Here is a 19,443-nt window from a genome sequence, read left to right as displayed (position 1 = left end):
GGGGTTGATAACTGTACCTGGTGTTCCCGATGCAGCCTCCTCTACATTGGTGAGACCAGACGTAGATTGGGGACCACTTTGTCGAGCACCTATGGTCCATTCACAAGATTTCCTGGTGACCAACCATTTCAATTCCAAACCCCGTTCCCATTTTGACATGTTAGTCCATGGCCTCCTCTACTGCATGATGAGGCTACACTCAGGTAGGAGAAGCAACACCTCACTCCATCTGGAGAGCCTCCAACCTTATAGCATGAAAGTTGATTTCTCTCACTTTTGGTGACTTTTCCTCCCCCCTTTCTTCTTCTTGAATTCTCTACTCTGGCCCCCACTTACCTCTTCTTGTCACCTGATGCCCCACCTCCTTCCCTTTCTCCCATGCTTGCCTCTCCTCTATCAGCTTCCTTTTTATCCAACATTTAACATTTCTACCCATCACTTCTCAGCTTCTTACTTCATCCCCCTTCCCTACCCACCCTGTTTTCATGTATCATCTTCTGGCTTGAATTCCTTGCCCTTCCCCTACCTTCTTATTCTGGCTTCTTCCCCATTCCAGTCCTGATGAAGGCTCTGGGCTCAAAACATTGACTGTTTATTCATTGCCATAGATGCTGCCTGACCTGCTGAGTTCTTCAACCATTTTCTGTGTGTTGTTCTGGATTTCCTGCATCTGCAGAATCTCTTGTGTTTATGATATATTTAAGAGACTCTTTAAAGTATGGTGTAAATACCAACTGAGCTTAATAAGGTACAGAAAGCTGCAGTATAATTTTGTTGTCATATTTAAGTGCATTGATAATATCAATGTTTTAATTAAATTTATTGACAGTTTTATGCAGCTGAAAATAAATCTAAATTCTGCTTAGCAAACAGAGGACATATTTTTCATAATGGAAACAAAATGAACACTTGTCACCTTATTTTGCAGTGACTCATAATCACTGTGTGCAAATTTGATGGATATTTGAAGCCTACCCATTACTAACTTGGTTAATTCTTGAATTAGAGGTAGAACACAACAAGACATGCAATGCAGGTTTAATTAAATCTCCGTGAAATGCTATAAAGTACATCTTCGAGCAGTCAAATATGACCTTTATACAATTTTCAGTAATAAGCAGCAAAGTTTTTATATAAAACTATCAAAAAAGCATATTGTTGAATAACAGCCCCATTGAAAGTCATAAGCAATCTGTTGAATTCGTTCCTTACACCTGAATGATTTTGTTTCAATAATCCCTGCCAGCTAGGCCCAACTTAATATTTGATATCAGAGATATACTTACTGTGATGATAAAGGGCACAGTGTTGATCATCTCCAGGATGAAGGGTATTCGTAGAATTTGTTCCCAAATGTTCCCCTTTCAGAAGAAAACAACCACAGATCAAAGGTCAGTGAATTCAATATCTTCAGTACAAAAATCAAAAAAGTTACAAAACATAAATATGCATTAATATCCAAAACAGCTCAATATGAAATAGCAGTTGACCTGCTTAAGTCTATAAACATGTTTCGAAGTTGATGACAGAAGCCCATGTTTACCTTCATTCCAGATGTGTTTAGCACATTAGAATGATACTGCATATAAGAACCCCATTTGTTATAATGTGTCTCAGAACACATTTTTTCTGGCTTATGAAGATGCTCTCTTTAAAGTGTTTATCAGCTAATTGCATTTCAAACTGAATTGCAAGAAGTGTGTTTCAACTCAACACTTGTATGTAATAAAAAGTCTTTTTTTTTGCAGATTATCTCAAATCTGCAACTCTAGCATAACGCTACTGGTAAAAAAGATTTCCATTGCATCTATTCACGATTGATACACACATTTATAAAATCTCAGATTTCAAAAGGGAGTGATTCTTCTTCGGGTCCATTTTTATAAATCTCTTCTGTATATTTTCTTAGGTGACATTAATTAAATATTTGCTCTTCACGTCTGGCCACAACTATTGCCCAGCTCTGAGGCATAGTAGAATTCACCAGACTACAAATCAAACATTAACAGTTATAAGTAATGCCAGGTCAAAGACTTGAAGAAGTTTGATGAAAGGTTTTTGACTTGAAGAATTCACCATTGTTCTTTCCACAAAGGCTGCCTGCCCTACCAAGTTCTTCCAGCACCATCCATTTTTATTTTGAAACAGAAAATGTATCTTGGCTTTTTATCTATTCCACAGCTGTGAAATCTTCACAGTGATGAAATGGTCTCACATTTCATCCATTAAATCCAAACTGACACTGGATTGGAGAGTTAAAAAAGTAGACTCACCAATTTGTGGGAAGGAGGTACAGAAGACTGAAGACCCATAGCACCAGTTTCAAGGCAAGTTACTTCTCTTCAACCACTTGGCTCTTGAACCAACCGGCAATACCATAACACTACAGTTTAGCGACACAATGACCAGTTTACACTAAAATGAACTTTATTTTTGTTCTAATTGTGTCCTTCATTCAGCTCTGCTCTCATAAGGATAATTACAGAAAATCTTTCTGACCAAATGCAGTCAGCATGCACAACAGTTCATCTTTGTTCAACAGGAGAACACACGTCATGGCACATTCATTTCTGTTTTATTAGTTCACGCATTATTATTGCACAGCATTACACATGATTGCACATTGGTAAATTATTATTGTGTACATTATTATCTTATACTTTATTAGTTAATACTGTTATGCCTGCAGCCCCCTCCTTTGTGAGAATCGCAAGATCACTGTTGGGTTGGGTCAGGGGGCCCAGGAAATGAGAGAGAGACGTGCGGAATGTCTCGTTCCCCCGGCGATGTAAAGTTACGGGACATGGCCATTGCCTCCGGAAGGCGAATTTGTGGATTGGAGACTGTACTACGTGGAAGCCCTCAGGCAAAGTGGGCTGGTTGAGGGAGAGAATGCATCACCCCCAACCTGATTGACATCTACGACCTTGTGAGTCCGGATAAAAGAGGACCTGTGGGAACAGCCCCTCAGATGCACCAGAAGAAACGCTAGCAACCCCGTAATAGCGGGAAGCCATTTGAAGGAAACCACGTGCGTTCAGTTCCGTTGCCTGGTACTGGTGGCTGGTATCACGGAAAACGGCTTTTAGCTAGCAATGGGGAAACCAACTTCCCCGACTCAAAGGATTGGCATCATAAAAGACCTGGGCAAGTTTAAACCGTCTCTCTCGTAAACCCAAAACGCTGCAGCTTGAACGAACTAACAGTGACTTTTATATTTCCATCGGACAATACATTATCCCCGGGCAACAATCGAGCTATTTCTTATTGATTATTATTATACCCGCGCTTTTAGATTTAGTATTGACGACATATATTATCTGTACATTTGCATTAATCTTACTTTTGTGCCCCTTTTTCAATAAAGACTTTTAAAAATAGTACCCTCAGACTTCAACGAGCCTCTCTATCTTTGCTGGTAAGTGACCCAGTTACGGGATTCGTAACAAGTGGAGTTCTCATCTCGAGATTTGACACCAAATTGGGGGGGCCAGTGAATCGGGCTTGTAAGTCCAAACTTGGATCTGGTTACGCGGGTAGCCAGACCGGAAACCAGCAAAGATGGATGTGGGTGAATTTATAGAAAACCCGACTCTGGAGGCGCTGGAGGCGGCCACCAAATCAAATTTGATAAGTTTGGCGAAGGGGTTAAACCTCAAGAGGTGAGGTTGTCAATGAAAAAGCAGGAGGTGCGAAGGGCAATAACTCAGTATTATATTGGGAAGAATGCGTTTACAGCTGAGGTATTGGAAAATATCCCTGAAAAGGTACCAGATAGTGGGACGGCTGTTAGAGTTGGAGAAATTAAAGATGGAACATGCAATTAAGTTAAAGCAGCTGGAGCCAGCTGAGAAAGAGAATGAATGAGCCGAGGGAGAGAGAGAGAGAGAGAGAGAGTATGCGCTCCAGCTAAAGGAGTTAGAGGTGAAATGGGAGCAGGAAAGAGCTGAGAAACAAAGAGAGCATGAAATGCGGTTATAACAGCTGGAAGCAGCTGAGGAAGAGAAACGGAGGAAACATGACTTGGAGATGGAGAAGTTACTGCAAGAGCCATGAGTTCCGGGGTAAGACCGAGAGGAGCAGTTCAATGTTAGTCGAGAATTGAGGTTAGTACCTCCGTTCGAGGAGACGGATGTTGTTAGTTATTTCTTGCTTTTTGAAAAGGTGGCAGTGAATCAGAAGTGGCCCAGAGGTCAGTGGGTGGCATTGTTACAAAGTGTGTTAAAAGGGAAGGCACAGCGGGCATTAACGGTGTTGGCCGTGGAGGAGGAAGAGGAGGAGAGTTATGACAAAGTAAAGGCGGCCATTCTCCGGAGTAATGAGCTAGTACCTGAGGCGTATAGACAAAAGTTTAGAAATTTAAAGAAAGGGTGGAATCAGACGTATACCGAATTTGCCTATGAGAAGGGTGTGCTCTTGGACCATTGGTGCACAGCAGAGATAGTGGAAGAGGATTATGGGTGTCTCAGGGAGTTAATTCTGATTGAGGAATTTAAAGATTGTGTTTCGGAGGATATCCGGATGTATTTGAATGAGAGGCCGAATAAGTCCATCTCAGAATTTGCTAGGTTCACAGATGAATATGCCCTAACCCACAAGACAAAGTTTTCCTCGAATAAAAGCTCCCAGAGAGACCGTGGGAACGATTGAGAAAGTCCGCCGGCTGAGGCAGAGGTCCCGCCGGGAGCTAGTGGTAAGATTGAGGGGGAAAGGCCAGACGGCCAGAGATTTCCGGGCTTGACCTGTTTTAATTGTGGGGGGGGGGGGGGCATATTGCATCTCGGTGCTTTGCTCCGAGGAAAGAGACAGGAAAAGGGAAAGCAGCAGTCCCTATCGGATGTGTCGTGGTAATCAGTAAATCGACAAGAGAGCCCCGGGTAGACAGAGTATGAGAAGGGTCTGAGACTTGTCTGTCACATGGAACCGTGTCTGTGAGGGAGGGAGACACACCAGTTCCCGTACGGATCTGGAGAGACACGGGGGCTGTACTGTCGTTGATCAGCAGTAAGGTACTAGAGTTTGGTCGCAAGACGAGAATGGTAGCTGTGAAGGGAATAAGTAAAGGGACAGAAATGGTTCCCTTACATAAGGTCATTAAGGATTGTGAGCTGGTATCTGGACCAGTTGAAATAGGGGTGCGATCAGAATTCCCGAGAACTGACACGGACGTCCTTCTCGGTAACGATTTAGCAGGTGGTAAGGTTTGGGCAGCAATGATGATGACAAGCCGGCCGGTGAGTGCTGCGGCCCCGCCCCTAGATTCCAAGATCTATCCCACATGCGCAGTCACTCGAGAGAGGAGAACGAGAGCAGTTTAAATCCGGCCAGTTTCGATTTGGCCGAGACGGTTCTACTGACCCTGTACCACGAGGGTTTAGAGGGTGGTAAAATGAAGAGTAGTAAAGTGAAAGAGGGTAAGGGAGAGGAGGTAGATCTTCCCTTAGCGAGGAGAAAGGTTCTAGAGGCAGAAAATAAAGATGAGGAACCGATAGGGCGGTTAAGAGGTCCAGAGTTGGACATGGATGATCTATCTGGTTTGGCAGAACTGTTTGAAGAAGTTGAAAATTCTAAAGGTGTTCCCGATAATGAAACGAGGGCAATCCTAGATGAAAAGGGTGCCCTTGCCTTGAAAAAGTCTGCTGGGTTGGCAGATGAGGTTGTTTCAGCCCGCGGGGTTGAGTTTACTCCAGAAGGGAGTTGCCCAGAGAGTAACTGGGAGGATCGGGGGAACTTAGAATTTGAAAAGGGTACGGGTATTGAAAGCCTGGAAGAGGCCAATGTCCCGTTTGAGTGTGTCCAAGATGGGGATGCACGTGGTACTGAACTTAGTAACGGAGCTCAGAAAAAGTCTGAGGTATTTGATTCAGTTGAAGGGGACGGCCGTCCTTGTGGGTCAGATAGACTTGGTTCAGTGAAGAAAGGGTTAACCTTAGTAATAGTGGTAAGTGACCGTTCCCAGGTGTTTGTGCTTGAAGGTGTGTTCAAAGTTAATGCGGAGCTCAAAAATGGGGAGATAAATATTTTATTGAAGGAAACGGGAAATCTGTAGTTCCCAAATCGAATGAAGAAATTTTAAACCCTGCAGATCGCTTACAGATTAAGCCGGGAGATGACGGGTGGGGGGGGGGGGGGGGGCGTGCTATTGTTATTCCAGAGTGTGGTGTGAAAAGGCAGAATTTGAAATGCTGCTTGAGCAAAGAGTTCAAACTGAAAACACATAGCCTGAAGGGTCCTGATGAGAAGGCTAGCCACCTGTGTAAACTTAAAGAGTTGGGTGGAAATTCAGAAGATGGTCTAAGTTGGGGACACAGTGTTGATAAAATAACCCCTAAGGAAAAAGCAGGTGAGAGTTTATTTCGCCAAAGTACCCAAGCTCCCCACGTGGGAACTAACCAGAAAAGAGGCGACGGTTAATGGGGACGCCATTTTTAAATAGCAAAGCTGGTTGTACAGGATTTCGACAAAGCCTGTGAATAATAAAGACAACCCCATGGAAGCCTGCCTGTTAAGTTTGAAAACGACCGAAAGATTAGTATTTACATAAACTTTTGTAGATGCACATAAGCTAAGATCACAACTCCTTAGTTTTGTTGCTGAAGGGAGGAAATAAAAATAGGTGGTTATTAAATTGAAGTCTGATGCTACAAGACTTTAGTAAGGTACAAGATGTTAAGATATTAAAGGAAGTGACACTGTAATCGTTAACTGTTTGGATGCTGAATTGGATGTATAACTGTATTACTCGGTAGTGAAAAGGAAAAGCTTTTGTATTGTGTTAGATTCCACAATCCTGTAAGACTCTGTACTACTTCGTTTTAACCGCTGGTAAAAATGCGTTGAAGAAAGGGGGTGTTATGTCTGCAGCCCCCTCCTTTGTGAGAATCGCAAGATCACTGTTGGATTGGGTCAGGGGGCCCAGGAAATGAGAGAGAGAGACGTGCAGAATGTCTCATTCCCCCGGTGATGTAAAGCTACGGGACATGGCCATTGTCTCCGGAAGGCGAATTTGTGGATTGGAGACTGTACTACGTGGAAACCCTCAGGCAAAGTGGGCTGGTTGAGGGAGAGATTGCATCACCCCCAACCTGATTGACATCTACGACCCTGTGAGTCAGGATAAAAGAGGGTCTGTGGGAACTGCCCCTCAGACGCACCAGAAGAAACGCTAGCAACCCTGTAATAGCGGGAAGCCATTTGAAGGAAGCCACGTGCGTTCAGTTCCGTTGCCTGGGACTAGTGGCTGGTACCACGGTAAACGGCTCTTAGCTAGCAATGGGGAAACCAACTCCCCCGACTCAAAGGATTGGCATCATAAAAGACCTGGGCAATTTTAAACCGTCTCTCTCGTAAACCCAAAACGCTGCAACTTGAACGAACTAACAGTGACTTTTATATTTCCATCGGACAAAACATTATCCCCTAGACAACGATTGAGCTATTTCTTATTGATTATTATTATACCTGCGCTTTTAGATTTAGTATTGATGACGTATATTATCTGTATGCTTGCATTAATCTTACTTTCGTGCCCCTTTTTCAATAAATACTTAAAAAAATAGTACCCTCAGACTTCAATGGGCCTCTCTATCTTTGCTGGTAAGTGACCCAGTTATGGGGTTCGTAACAATACTATTATATTTATTATTATTGCTAAGTGTGTTTTTAAATGTTGCTGCTGTAACAAAATAATTTCCCCACTCAGGATCAATAAAGTACTTACTATTATTATAATTATTGTAAAAATTGTATACAGCTTATGTAATATTTTCTTTCTGAATGCTGCTTAAATGATACTATGTGCCTATGAAGCTGCCACGAGTAAATTTTTCATTGTACCTGTGTTTACATGTACTTGTGCATACGACAATAAATGTGTGTTTGACTTTGACTTTGAAATCCAGAGTGGTGCAGCTCAACCAGCAGGTTCAAGGCTTCTACATTCCCAAACAAGTCTCAAACTTGCCAGCCCTTACAAGGGTAAATACCAGCAGTTCAAGACTTGCAGCAAGACCCATTAAATTCAATCTATTACATCTTAATAACTGGAAATTCCCATGATGGAATTGGGAATTGCTTCACAGTTCTTTGACTTAAGCAGCTGGTTAGGTCAAGTACTTCAAGAAAAGTCTGTTTAATTCAGTAAGGTCATTATTCTAGAAATTACTGGGGTTATGGACAATGTGCCATTGTGCATGATCTTGAAACACTAATCCAGATTAAGACAATTGCATATATCTTGCCAATTATAACAAACAACTTCATGTTATAACATTTCTAAAAGCTAAATTATAGCACCAGCATTAGGTACAGAGCAACAATATCTGAATGCAACATCAAAATCCAGTTCATACTCTGACACCAACCATTGTAACCCACAAGTATATCCTAGATAGCAGCCTTAATCAGGCTTTATCAATGCACAATAAACTATTCCATCCAGAAGTGTAACAGCTTGGAATGATAACTGCTGTTGTGTAATGAAACAGATTTGATCAGAGACTCTGTGGTTAAGAAGGTGTATAGTGTGTTGGCCTTCATCAATCGTGGAATTGAATTTAGGAGCCGGGAGGTAATGTTGCAGCTATATAGTACCCTGGTCAGACCCACTTGGGAGTACCGTGCTCAGTTCTGGTCGTCTCACTACAGGAAAGATGTGGAAGCCACAGAAAGGGTGTAGAGGAGATTTACAAGAATGTTGCCTGGATTGGGGAGCATGCCATATAAGAATAGGTTAAGTGAACTCGGTCTTTTCTCGTTGGAGTGAAGGAGGATGAGAGGTGACCTGATAGAGGTATACAAGATGATGAGAGGCATTGATCATGTGGATAGTACAGAAGCTTTTTCCCAGGGCTGCAATAGTTGCCGCAAGAGGACACAGGTTTAAGGTGCTTGGCAGTAGGTACAGAGGAGATGTCAGGGGTAAGTTTTTTACTCAGAGAATGGTGAGTACATGGAATGGGCTGCTGGCAATGGTGGTGGAGGCAGATACGATAGGGTCTTTTAAGAGGCTTTTAGATAGGTACATGGAGCTTAGTAAAATAAAGGGCTATAGGTAAGCCTAGTAATTTCTGAGGTAGGGACATGTTTGACACAACGTTGTGGGCTGAACGGCCTGTATTGTGCTGTAGGTTTTCTATAATAAATCAGCATGTTCGAATGGCAGAGCAGACCCAATGGGCCTACTGGCCTGATATCTAATGATCATATAAGAAAACACTCTGGACCTCACAATCTACCTTGTTATCACCTTACACCTTACTGTCTATCTGCACGCTCTCTGTAACTGTAAAATTTTAATCTGCATTCTGTTATTGTTTTTCCTTGTATGATATCAAAACATGGAAGCAATGATTTGATCTACAGTGGTGCTAGAAAGTTGGTGAAACCTGTAGAATATTCTCTATCTCTGCATAAATATGACCTAAAATGTGATCAGATCTCCACACAAGTCCTAAAACTAGATAAAGAAAACCCAATTAAATAAATAACACAAAAAAACATTATAGTTGTTCATTTATTTATTGGGAAAATCTAGCTATTATTATATGTATTTGTTGGAAAATGTGTGTGAACATTGGGGGTAATGCCTTCTACAAAAGCTATTTGGAGTCAGGTATTCCAATCAAAGAGGTGAGATTAAAGATGTGGGTTTGTAGAGATGCCATGCCCTATAAAAGAGGCACCATCAAGTCTGGTTACTGACAGAGCCTGCTCTTCTCAAGAAAGATCTGTTTCTGTGCACCATGCCTCAATCAAAACAACTTTCAGAGGACCTTAGAAGAAGAGTTGTAGAGATGCATCAAACTGGAAAAGGCTACAGAAGCATTTGTAAATATCTGTGTGTTCATCAGTCCACAATAAAAGGAATTGTCTACAAATGGAGGAAACTCAGTACTGCTGCTACTCTCCCTAGGAGTGGGCATCTTGCAAAGATCACACCAAGAGCACAAGTACAATGCTGAAGGAGGTGAGAAAGAACCCAAGGAAAACAGCAAAAGACCTGCAGAAATCTCCAAAACTTGCTAAAGTCTCTATTCATGTGTCCACTAGGAGAAAAACACTGAACAAGTATGGTGTTCATGGAAGGACACCATGGACGAAACCATTGCTCTCCAAAAAAAAACATTAGAGTACATCTCAAGTTTGTAAAAGAAAACCTGGATGTTCTACAATGCTTCTGGGACAATGTTCTATGGACAGATGAGCTAAAATTGAACTTTTTGGCAAAAATACACACTGCTGAGTTTGGGGGGAAAAGGGCACTGCACACCAACACCAAAACCTCATCCAAACTGTGATAAATGGTGGAAGGAGCATTGGGGCTGCTTTGCTGCTTCAGGGCCTGGACAGCTTGTGGGAACAGTGAATTCAAAATTGTATCAAGACATTTTACAGGAGAATTTTAGGGTAGTAGTCCATCACCTGAAGCTTAATAGAAGTTGGATAATGCAACAAGACAAAGATCAAAAGGACAAGAGCAAATCAACAACAGAATGGTTTAAAAAGAAGAAAACTGGTGTTTTTGAATGGCTGAGTCAAAAGTCCCAACCTTAATCCTTTAGAGATGTTGTGGAAGAACTTAAAGCAAGCAGTTTATGCAAGGAGCTCACCAACATCCCAGAGCTGGAGCAGTTCCATAAGGAGGAATGGCCTTAAATTCCTCCAAACTGATGCGTAGGATTAATCAACAGTTACGAGAAACGTTTGGTTGAAGTTATTACTCTAACAAGGGTGTCACACCAGTTACTGAAAGCAAAGGTTCACATACTTTTTCCAACAAATACATGTAATATTGTATAATTTTTCTTAAAAAATACATGAACAAATAAAATGGTTTTTGAGTTATTTATTTAAGTGGGTTTTGTTCATCTAGTTTTAGGACATGTAAAGAACTGATCATATTTTAGGTCACATTTATGCAGAAACAAATAAAATTCTACAGAGTTCACAAACTTTCTAGCACCACTGTATGTAGACAGCATGCAAATCCAAGTTTTAACTCTGTACTTTGGTGCGTGTCACAATAATAACCATATAACCATATAACAATCACAGCACGGAAACAGGCCATCTCGGCCCTCCTAGTCCGTGCCGAACTCTTAATCTCACCTAGTCCCACCTACCCGCACTCAGCCCATAACCCTCCACTCCTTTTCTGTCCATATACCTATCCAATTTTACCTTAAATGACACAACTGAACTGGCCTCTACTACTTCTACAGGAAGCTCATTCCACACAGCTATCACTCTCTGAGTAAAGAAATACCCCCTCGTGTTTCCCTTAAACTTCTGCCCCCTAACTCTCAAATCATGTCCTCTCGTTTGAATCTCCCCTACTCTCAATGGAAACAGCCTATTCACGTCAACTCTATCTATCCCTCTCAAAATTTTAAATACCTCGATCAAATCCCCCCTCAACCTTCCACGCTCCAATGAATAGAGACCTAACTTGTTCAACCTTTCTCTGTAACTTAAGTGCTGAAATCCAGGTAACATCCTAGTAAATCGTCTCTGCATTCTCTCTAATTTATTGATATTTTTCCTATAATTCAGTGACCAGAACTGCACACAATATTCTAAATTTGGCCTTACCAATGCTTTGTACAATTTTAACATTACATCCCAACTTCTGTACTCAATGCTTTGATTTATACAGGCCAGCGTTCCAAAAGCCTTCTTCACCACCCTATCTACATGAGACTCCACCTTCAGGGAACTATGCACTGTTATTCCTAGATCTCTCTGTTCCTCTGCATTCCTCAATGCCCTACCATTTACCCTGTATGTTCTATTTGGATTATTCCTGCCAAAATGTAGAACCTCACACTTCTCAGCATTAAACTCCATCTGCCAACATTCAGCCCATTCTTCTAACCGGCATAAATCTCCCTGCAAGCTTTGAAAACCCACCTCATTATCCACAACACCTCCTACCTTAGTATCATCGGCATACTTACTAATCCAATTTACCACCCCATCATCCAGATCACTTATGTATATTACAAACAACATTGGGCCCAAAACAGATCCCTGAGGCACCCCGCTAGTCACCGGCCTCCATCCCGATAAACAATTATCCACCACTACTCTCTGGCATCTCCCATCTAGCCACTGTTGAATCCATTTTATTACTCCAGCATTAATACCTAATGACTGAACCTTCTTAACCAACCTTCCATGTGGAACTTTGTCCAAGGCTTTGCTGAATTCCATATAGACTACATCCACTGCCTTACCCTCGTCAACATTCCTCGTAACTTCTTCAAAAAATTCAATAAGGTTTGTCAAACATGACCTTCCACGCACAAATCCATGCTGGCTACTCCTAATCAGATCCTGTCTATCCAGATAATTATTAATACTATCTCTAAGAATACTTTCCATTAATTTACCCACCACTGATGTCGAACTGACAGGTCTATAATTGCTAGGTTTACTTCTAGAACCCTTTTTAAACAATGGAACCACATGAGCAATACGCCAATCCTCCGGCACAATCCCCGTTTCTAATGACATCTTAAAGATCTCCGTCAGAGCTCCTGCTATCTCTACACAAACTTCCCTCAAGGTCCTGGGGAAAATCCTGTCAGGACCCGGAGATTTAACCACTTTTATATTTCTTAAAAGCGCCAGTACTTCCACCTCTTTAATTGTCATAGGTTCCATAACTTCCTTACTTGTTTCCCACACCTTACACAATTCAATATCCTTCTCCTTAGTGAATACCGAAGAGAAGAAATTGTTCAAAATCTCTCCCATCTCCCTCGGCTCCACACATAGCTGACCACTCTGATTCTCTAAGAGGCCAATTTTATCCCTCACTATCCTCTTGCTTTTAATATAACTGTAGAAACCTTTTGGATTTACTTTCACCTTATTTGTCAAACCAACCTCGTATCTTCTTTTAGCTTTTCTAATCTCTTTCTTAAGATTCCTTTTACATTCTTTATATTCCTCGAGCAATTCCTTTACTCCATGCTGCCTATATCTATTGTAGACATCCCTCTTTTTCCGAACCAAATTTCTAATATCCCTTGAAAACCATGGTGCTTTCAAATCTTTAACCTTTCCTTTCACCCTAACAGGAACATAAACATTCTGTACCCTCATAATTTCACCCTTAAATGACCTCCATTTCTCTATTACATCCTTCCCATAAAACAACTTGACCCAATTCACTCTCTCTAAATCCCTTCGCATCTCCTCAAAGCTAGCCTTTCTCCAATCAAAAATCTCAACTCTAGGACCTGTCCTGTCCTTCTCCATAATTATATTAAAGCTAATGCTATTGTTATCACTGGACCCGAAGTGCTCCCCAACACATACATCTGTCAGCTGACCTATCGCATTCCCTAACAGGAGATCCAACACTGCCCCATCTCTAGTCGGTACTTCTATGTATTGTTGCAAAAAACTATCCTGCACACATTTCACAAACTCTAAACCATCCAGCCCTTTTACAGAATGAGCTTCACAGTCTACGTGTGGAAAATTAAAATCTCCCACAATCACCACCTTGTGTTTACTACAAATATCTGCTATCTCCTTACACATTTGCTCTTCCAACTCACGCTCCCCATTAGGAGGCCTATAATACACTCCTATCAGTGTTACTGCACCTTTCCCTTTCCTCAATTCCACCCAAATAGCCTCCCTAGAGGAGTTCTCTAATCTATCCTTCCAAAGCACCGCCATAAGATTTTCTCGGACAAGCAATGCAACACCTCCTCCTCTGGCCCCTCCTACTCTATCACAACTGAAGCAACTAAATCCAGGAATATTTAGTTGCCAATCACACCCTTCCTGCAACCATGTTTCACGAATAGCTACAACATCATAATTCCAGGTATCAATCCACGCTTTAAGCTCATCCACCTTTCTTACAATGCTCCTCGCATTAAAATAGATACATTTAAGATACTCTCCACCTCCTCCTCTCTTTTCATCCCCAACAATGCATTCAAATTTATTATCCTTTTCTTTCTTCTCCCCTACATCTTTGGGCTGAGCGCATCCCTTCTCCATCACCTGCCTTTCCTCCCTCACACACTGTCTATTTACTTGCTCTACTGGTGAACTAACCTCCGCTCCCATAGTTTCCTCAAATTGATTCCCGCCCCCCCCCCCCATCTTACTAGTTTAAAGTCCGCCCTGTAGCCCTAGCAAACCTCCCCGCTAGGATATTGGTCCCCCCAGGATATAAGTGTAACCGGTCCTTCTTGAACAGGTCACGCCTGCCCCAGAAGAGGTCCCAATGATCCAGAAACTTGAATCCCTGCCCCCTGTACCAATCCCAAAGCCACGCATTCATCCTCCACCTAATTCCATTTCTACTCTCACTGTCGCGTGGCACAGGCAGTAATTCCGAGATTACTACCTTTGCGGTCCTTCTTCTTAACTGCCTTCCTAACTCCCTATACTCACGTTTCAGGACCTCTTCCCCTTTCCTACCTATGTCATTGATACCTACATGTACCACGACCTCTGGCTCCTCACCCTCCCACTTCAGGATATCTTGGACACGATCAGAAACGTCCCGAACCCTGGCACCAGGGAGGCAAATTACCATCCGGGACTCCCGATCACCTCCACAGAACCGCCTGCCTGAACCCCTGACTATCGAGTCCCCTATTACTATGGTCCTCTTTCTTCTATCCCTACCCTTCTGAGCTACAGGGCCGTCCTCTGTGCCGGAGGCCCGGCCACTGTCACTTCCACCAGGTAGGCTGTCCCCCCCAACAGTACTCAAACATGAGTACTTATTGTCAATAATAAATCAATGTACTAATTTAAGTAAAGTCTCATAATGTCCTTCAAATTGAATATGGCCATAATTGTAATCAACTATATTGTCTGTCAATCTTACAAATGGACTTCAAGCATAAAAATCATTCATGCACTCCCTCGGTGACTTGCATTTTATATCCTGTTGCATTCAAAGTAACATCAGCCTTACTTGGCGAATAACCAAGATTCATTAGCACACAGATATTGTGTATTTAATATTTGAGTAGTTGTGTGTGTGTGTGTGTGTGTGTGTGTGTGTGTGTGTATGTGTCTATAGATATATATTGATTAAACATTCTTATTCATTTAAATAATTCATTACAAGTTATATGTATAAATACGTGAATTACATACGTTATCACACTACCTCGTGATAAGTGCGCTCCTTGCTTAAAGTCTACATGAAGTTAGTCTCACATTTCACACTCCTATGTCTTTCTTTGAATTAATTTAATGTTTTGAAGTTACAAAACATAACAAGAAAATACAGCACAGTACAAGCCCTTTAATCTAACCCTACCCTCCCACAAAGCTCACCATTTGTCTTTCATCCATGTGCTTAAGAGATGGTTAAATACCCCTAATAAATCACAATCCACTACTAACACCCCTGGAGTTCATTCCATGCACTTGCCACTCTATGTGTAAGAAAACCAACAGCTGACATTCCTGCAAACTTTCCTCCAACACCTTAAAATTATGCCTCCTTATATTACCCATATCTGCCCTGGGAAGAAGTCTCTAGACCTCCGCTCTATCAGTGGTTCTTATCATCGTGTATGCTTCTATCAATCACCTCTCATCTTCCTTCTCTCAAAAATGAAAAGCTTGCTCAACATATTCCCACAATACATGCTGTCTAATCCTGGCCCTATCCCCATGGCATGCTCTCTAGTTCATGTCCCCTTCTAGCTCTCCTAAGTTCATTCTTAAGCCCCCTCCTTGCCACTTTGTAACTCTCAAGAGCTCTGAGTGATCCTTGCTTTCTAAACCTTTTGCATGGTTTTTTCTTGTTCTTGACTGGATGTTCCCCATCTCTTGTCAACCATGGTTCCTTCACCCGACCATCCTTCCCCTGCTTCAATGGGACAATCCTATCCAGGAAACCATGCACATTCCCCAAACATCATCCACATTTCTGTTGTACTTGTCCCTAAGTATATCTGTTCCCAATTTATGCTCCCCAGTTCCTGCCCAAGAGCATCATAATTCACTTTCTCCCACTTAAGTACTTTCCCATATTATCTCCTCCTATACCATTTCAAGGCTATGGTAAAGATTAGGGAAGTGTGGTCATTGTCTTGGTCATTGTGTTCACCTACCAAGAGATCGGTCATCTGACCAGGTTCATTGTCTAGCACCAGATCCAGATTGGCATCTCCTCCAGTTAGTCTGTCTACATACTGCATCAGGAATTTTTCCTGGTCACACCTAATAAACTCTACCTCATGCAAAATTTTTGCACTGAGGATGTGCCAATCAATGTTAGGGAAGTTGAAGTCAACCCAGTTATTTTTTGCACCTTTCCAAAATCTGCTTCTGGATCTGCACTTCTTTGTCTCTGTTTCTATTGGGAAGTCTATAAAATATTCACAAGAGAGTAATTTCTCCTTTATTTCTGACTTCCACCCACAGTGACTTAGCAGACTGTCCATCCATAATATCCTCACTTTCTGCAGTTATAAAACTCTTCCTCATCATCAATGCCACTCTCACACCTCTTTTACCTCCCTCCCTGTCCCTTTTGAATACCTAAACACCAGAAATTCCAGCAGCATTTCCTGCCTTTTTGACAGCCATATCTCTGTAATTGTTGCAACATCATAGTTCCATATACTAAGCCAAGCTCTAAGTTCATGCTTCTGATACCCCTAGCATTAAAAAGGCACATTTCAATCCATCCAACTGACTGCAATTGTGCCCTTTCTATTGTCTATCCTTCCTCACAATCTCTATACACACTACATCTACCTTTACACCAACCTCACCTTCCCTAGTCTCTGAGGTATCATTCTGGTTCCCAACCACTTCCTAGATCAATTTAAACCCTCTCAAAGAGCTCTAGCAAACCTGCCCACAAAGATATTGCACACCCCCTCAAATTCAGGTGTAACCCATCCCTTTTGGACAGGTCATACATTCCCCAGAAGAGGAAATATACATTCCTGGGAGGAAACATAGGCATCACAAATCAGTTTCACATTTACAGAATCTCTTGTCTGTTCCTCTAATTATTGAATCCCCTCTCACTACTATTCTCCTCTTCTCCCCTCATCCTTTCGAAGCCTCTAAGTCAGAGGTCTGGTTGTTGTGGATTTCCCTGGTAGATTGCTTCCCCACCCCACTCCCCACCTCCCTAACAGTTTCCAAAGTGGTATACTTGTTCTAGGGCCATGTTCTAACACTTCAAAGCCAAGATTACAGGATGGGTCAAGCATCCAGCTGCGGCATGATGAAACACATATTTTGCATTTCAAAACCATAGACCCTAATGCTTTGGTAGTGCTCTAAAGGACCAAAACACCAATGGCTCTACGCCTTCCACACTTTCATCTTGAACCCATTAACCCATGCAGAGAAAAATATCTGAAGACAACAAGCACTAAAGAGAAAGATCGTCAATACTCCTGAAGTCAATGGAACAAATCTAATAGCACACATTTCATCAGACGCTTTTCAACATATTGCCAATACAGAGTCCAGCAATGCATCAAGATTTATGTACAGGATGCATTCCAGAATATGCCAATATTACTTACATTAACTGTATGTATGCCATTCAATGTGTCTTTTTTAACTTACTCATTTTTATCATGTGGCATTAATGGTAAGGCTAATATGTATTGCCCAATTACCAGGTCATGCATGGGCTTCAGGGTACATATTGCCCACACAAGGCAGAGATGGCGTACTTCCTCCCCCAGGGGAATTAGTGAACAATCTAGTAGTTTATAACAATCTAGTAGTTTTGTGGTTGGCATTAATAATAATAGCTTTATTTTAAATCCTGATTATTAAGTGTCCTTTGATGCTTTGATTACCATGGTGGAAGATGAAGTCAGATCTCTCAACACAACAGATTGTGCAGATGTTGGAAATCTTAAGGAATCATGCAAAATGCTGGAGGAACACAGCAAGTCAGGCAGCAAATATGAAGGGGAATAAATAGTTGATATTTCAGGCTGAGACAGGACTCAAGAGGGATGAGAAGGAGCCCCTTTTTGTCCTCTCCCGTCTTCCTTTCCAGTCCAGATGAAAGGTCAGGTCTCTGATCGTTAGTCCATGTATCTGGGTTATTAGTCTGGCAACAATCGCTGTAACACCATTATAAACTATTGCCTCTGTGTTGGCCACTGACTAATTCATACAAAATGTATCTTTTCGTTATTGTTCTCTCTCCACAACTAACAGATAAACTGAAAAGGTTATCTTAAGGGTTCTATCTGCTGCCATATAGGTCAGAAGGTACAACCCACTCTTCCTACCCAATCAGAAGCTGGATCTGAGAGTAAAGAAGTACAATTATTTCAAAATGACTGCTTGAAAAAAAGATAACAGGGAGTTATGTATATGTTATTAACCTGCAATATCAGTTAATTAGCTATTGCTTTTCATGTGCTGCTGGGCATTCTGTGAGAATGAGCTGGGAGTCAGTAGACAAAAGACCTCTGTACATACATGAGGGAGTTAAAACTAACACATTATCAGTGTAATTCCAAGTCAAATTAATTTAGAAGGCATGCCTCCTTTTTCTGGACTTGAACTCAGATCATTATGGCAGCTGTCCATCCACTGCTGAGATAATCTCGGAACCTCAGCTGCACATGTGGCACATTTCATGGTTTACTGCAGATTCACACAGAGAATAAAGCAGCACTGTGCCAGTGTAGACTGCACACATGCCCTAGGATACTCCATTGTGTTAGATTCTGGATGACACCACATCAAAGAGCTTCTTGTGCTTACAAAGTTCATTTGTAAGCAAGCACTGTAAGCTCTGAATCTTAAGGCACAGCTTGTGGCTGCCTCAGTACTCTCTTCACCTTAGTAATGCTCATAGTTTTGTGAACTGCTGGGGCCAGCAATGACGAAAAATAATGACGTGTACCTTAGGAGCACTAGGTACCACAACTCCTCCAGTCCTAACAAGTTATGCTCCATGCGGCAAGAACACTGAAATGGTGTTAGTTTATTAATCTTGCATGATCAGACAAGACCTGTTGTTGTGTACATGGCAGTACAGAGCATACCTAACTGTACTTGATGCACAGAACAGAGTTGTGGCTCTAACACCTACATTCAATGCATGGAAAATGAAATTCCTTATCTCTGGGGAAAATAATTCATCATCTCATGGCAGTCAGCAAAAACAACAGTCTTTTGATTGTGGGTAAAAAACACTTAGGAAATAAAGTTTGACAACTTCACCATGCTCCAAAAAAAAAGGGAGGTGCTGAAGGGGTAAGGACCAATGGTAAATCCTGGGACAGGCATCATGCCATCTGTCAAAACTTAACCATCAGTAACAGCTGTTCATTGTCAAACTGATCATGTCCAAGCACAATTTTACTTTGATATTCCTGTCTGCAAATAATGTATAATTGAGTAACTGAATTCAGAGCAGGGCCCTATTTATTGGATTTGCTCCTTTACAGA

At 41.8% G+C, this 19,443-nt stretch overlaps 1 protein-coding gene across 4 annotated transcripts in view; it reads right to left on the bottom strand.

Annotated features, from left to right (window-relative positions):
- The window catches only part of LOC132402111 (potassium channel subfamily T member 2), an 884,531-nt gene that overhangs the window by 557,346 nt on the left and 307,742 nt on the right, over positions 1-19,443 (bottom strand). For all 4 annotated transcript variants that reach the window (XM_059984711.1, XM_059984712.1, XM_059984713.1 and 1 more), the window contains one exon: positions 1,287-1,361. In XM_059984711.1, the coding sequence (XP_059840694.1) occupies positions 1,287-1,361 (75 nt within the window). The remainder of the gene's footprint in view (positions 1-1,286; positions 1,362-19,443) is intronic.

The sequence above is a fragment of the Hypanus sabinus genome, chromosome 11 (genome assembly GCF_030144855.1).
Source record: "Hypanus sabinus isolate sHypSab1 chromosome 11, sHypSab1.hap1, whole genome shotgun sequence".
NCBI lineage: Eukaryota > Metazoa > Chordata > Chondrichthyes > Myliobatiformes > Dasyatidae > Hypanus > Hypanus sabinus.
This window is presented reverse-complemented; position numbering and strand designations above follow the sequence as displayed.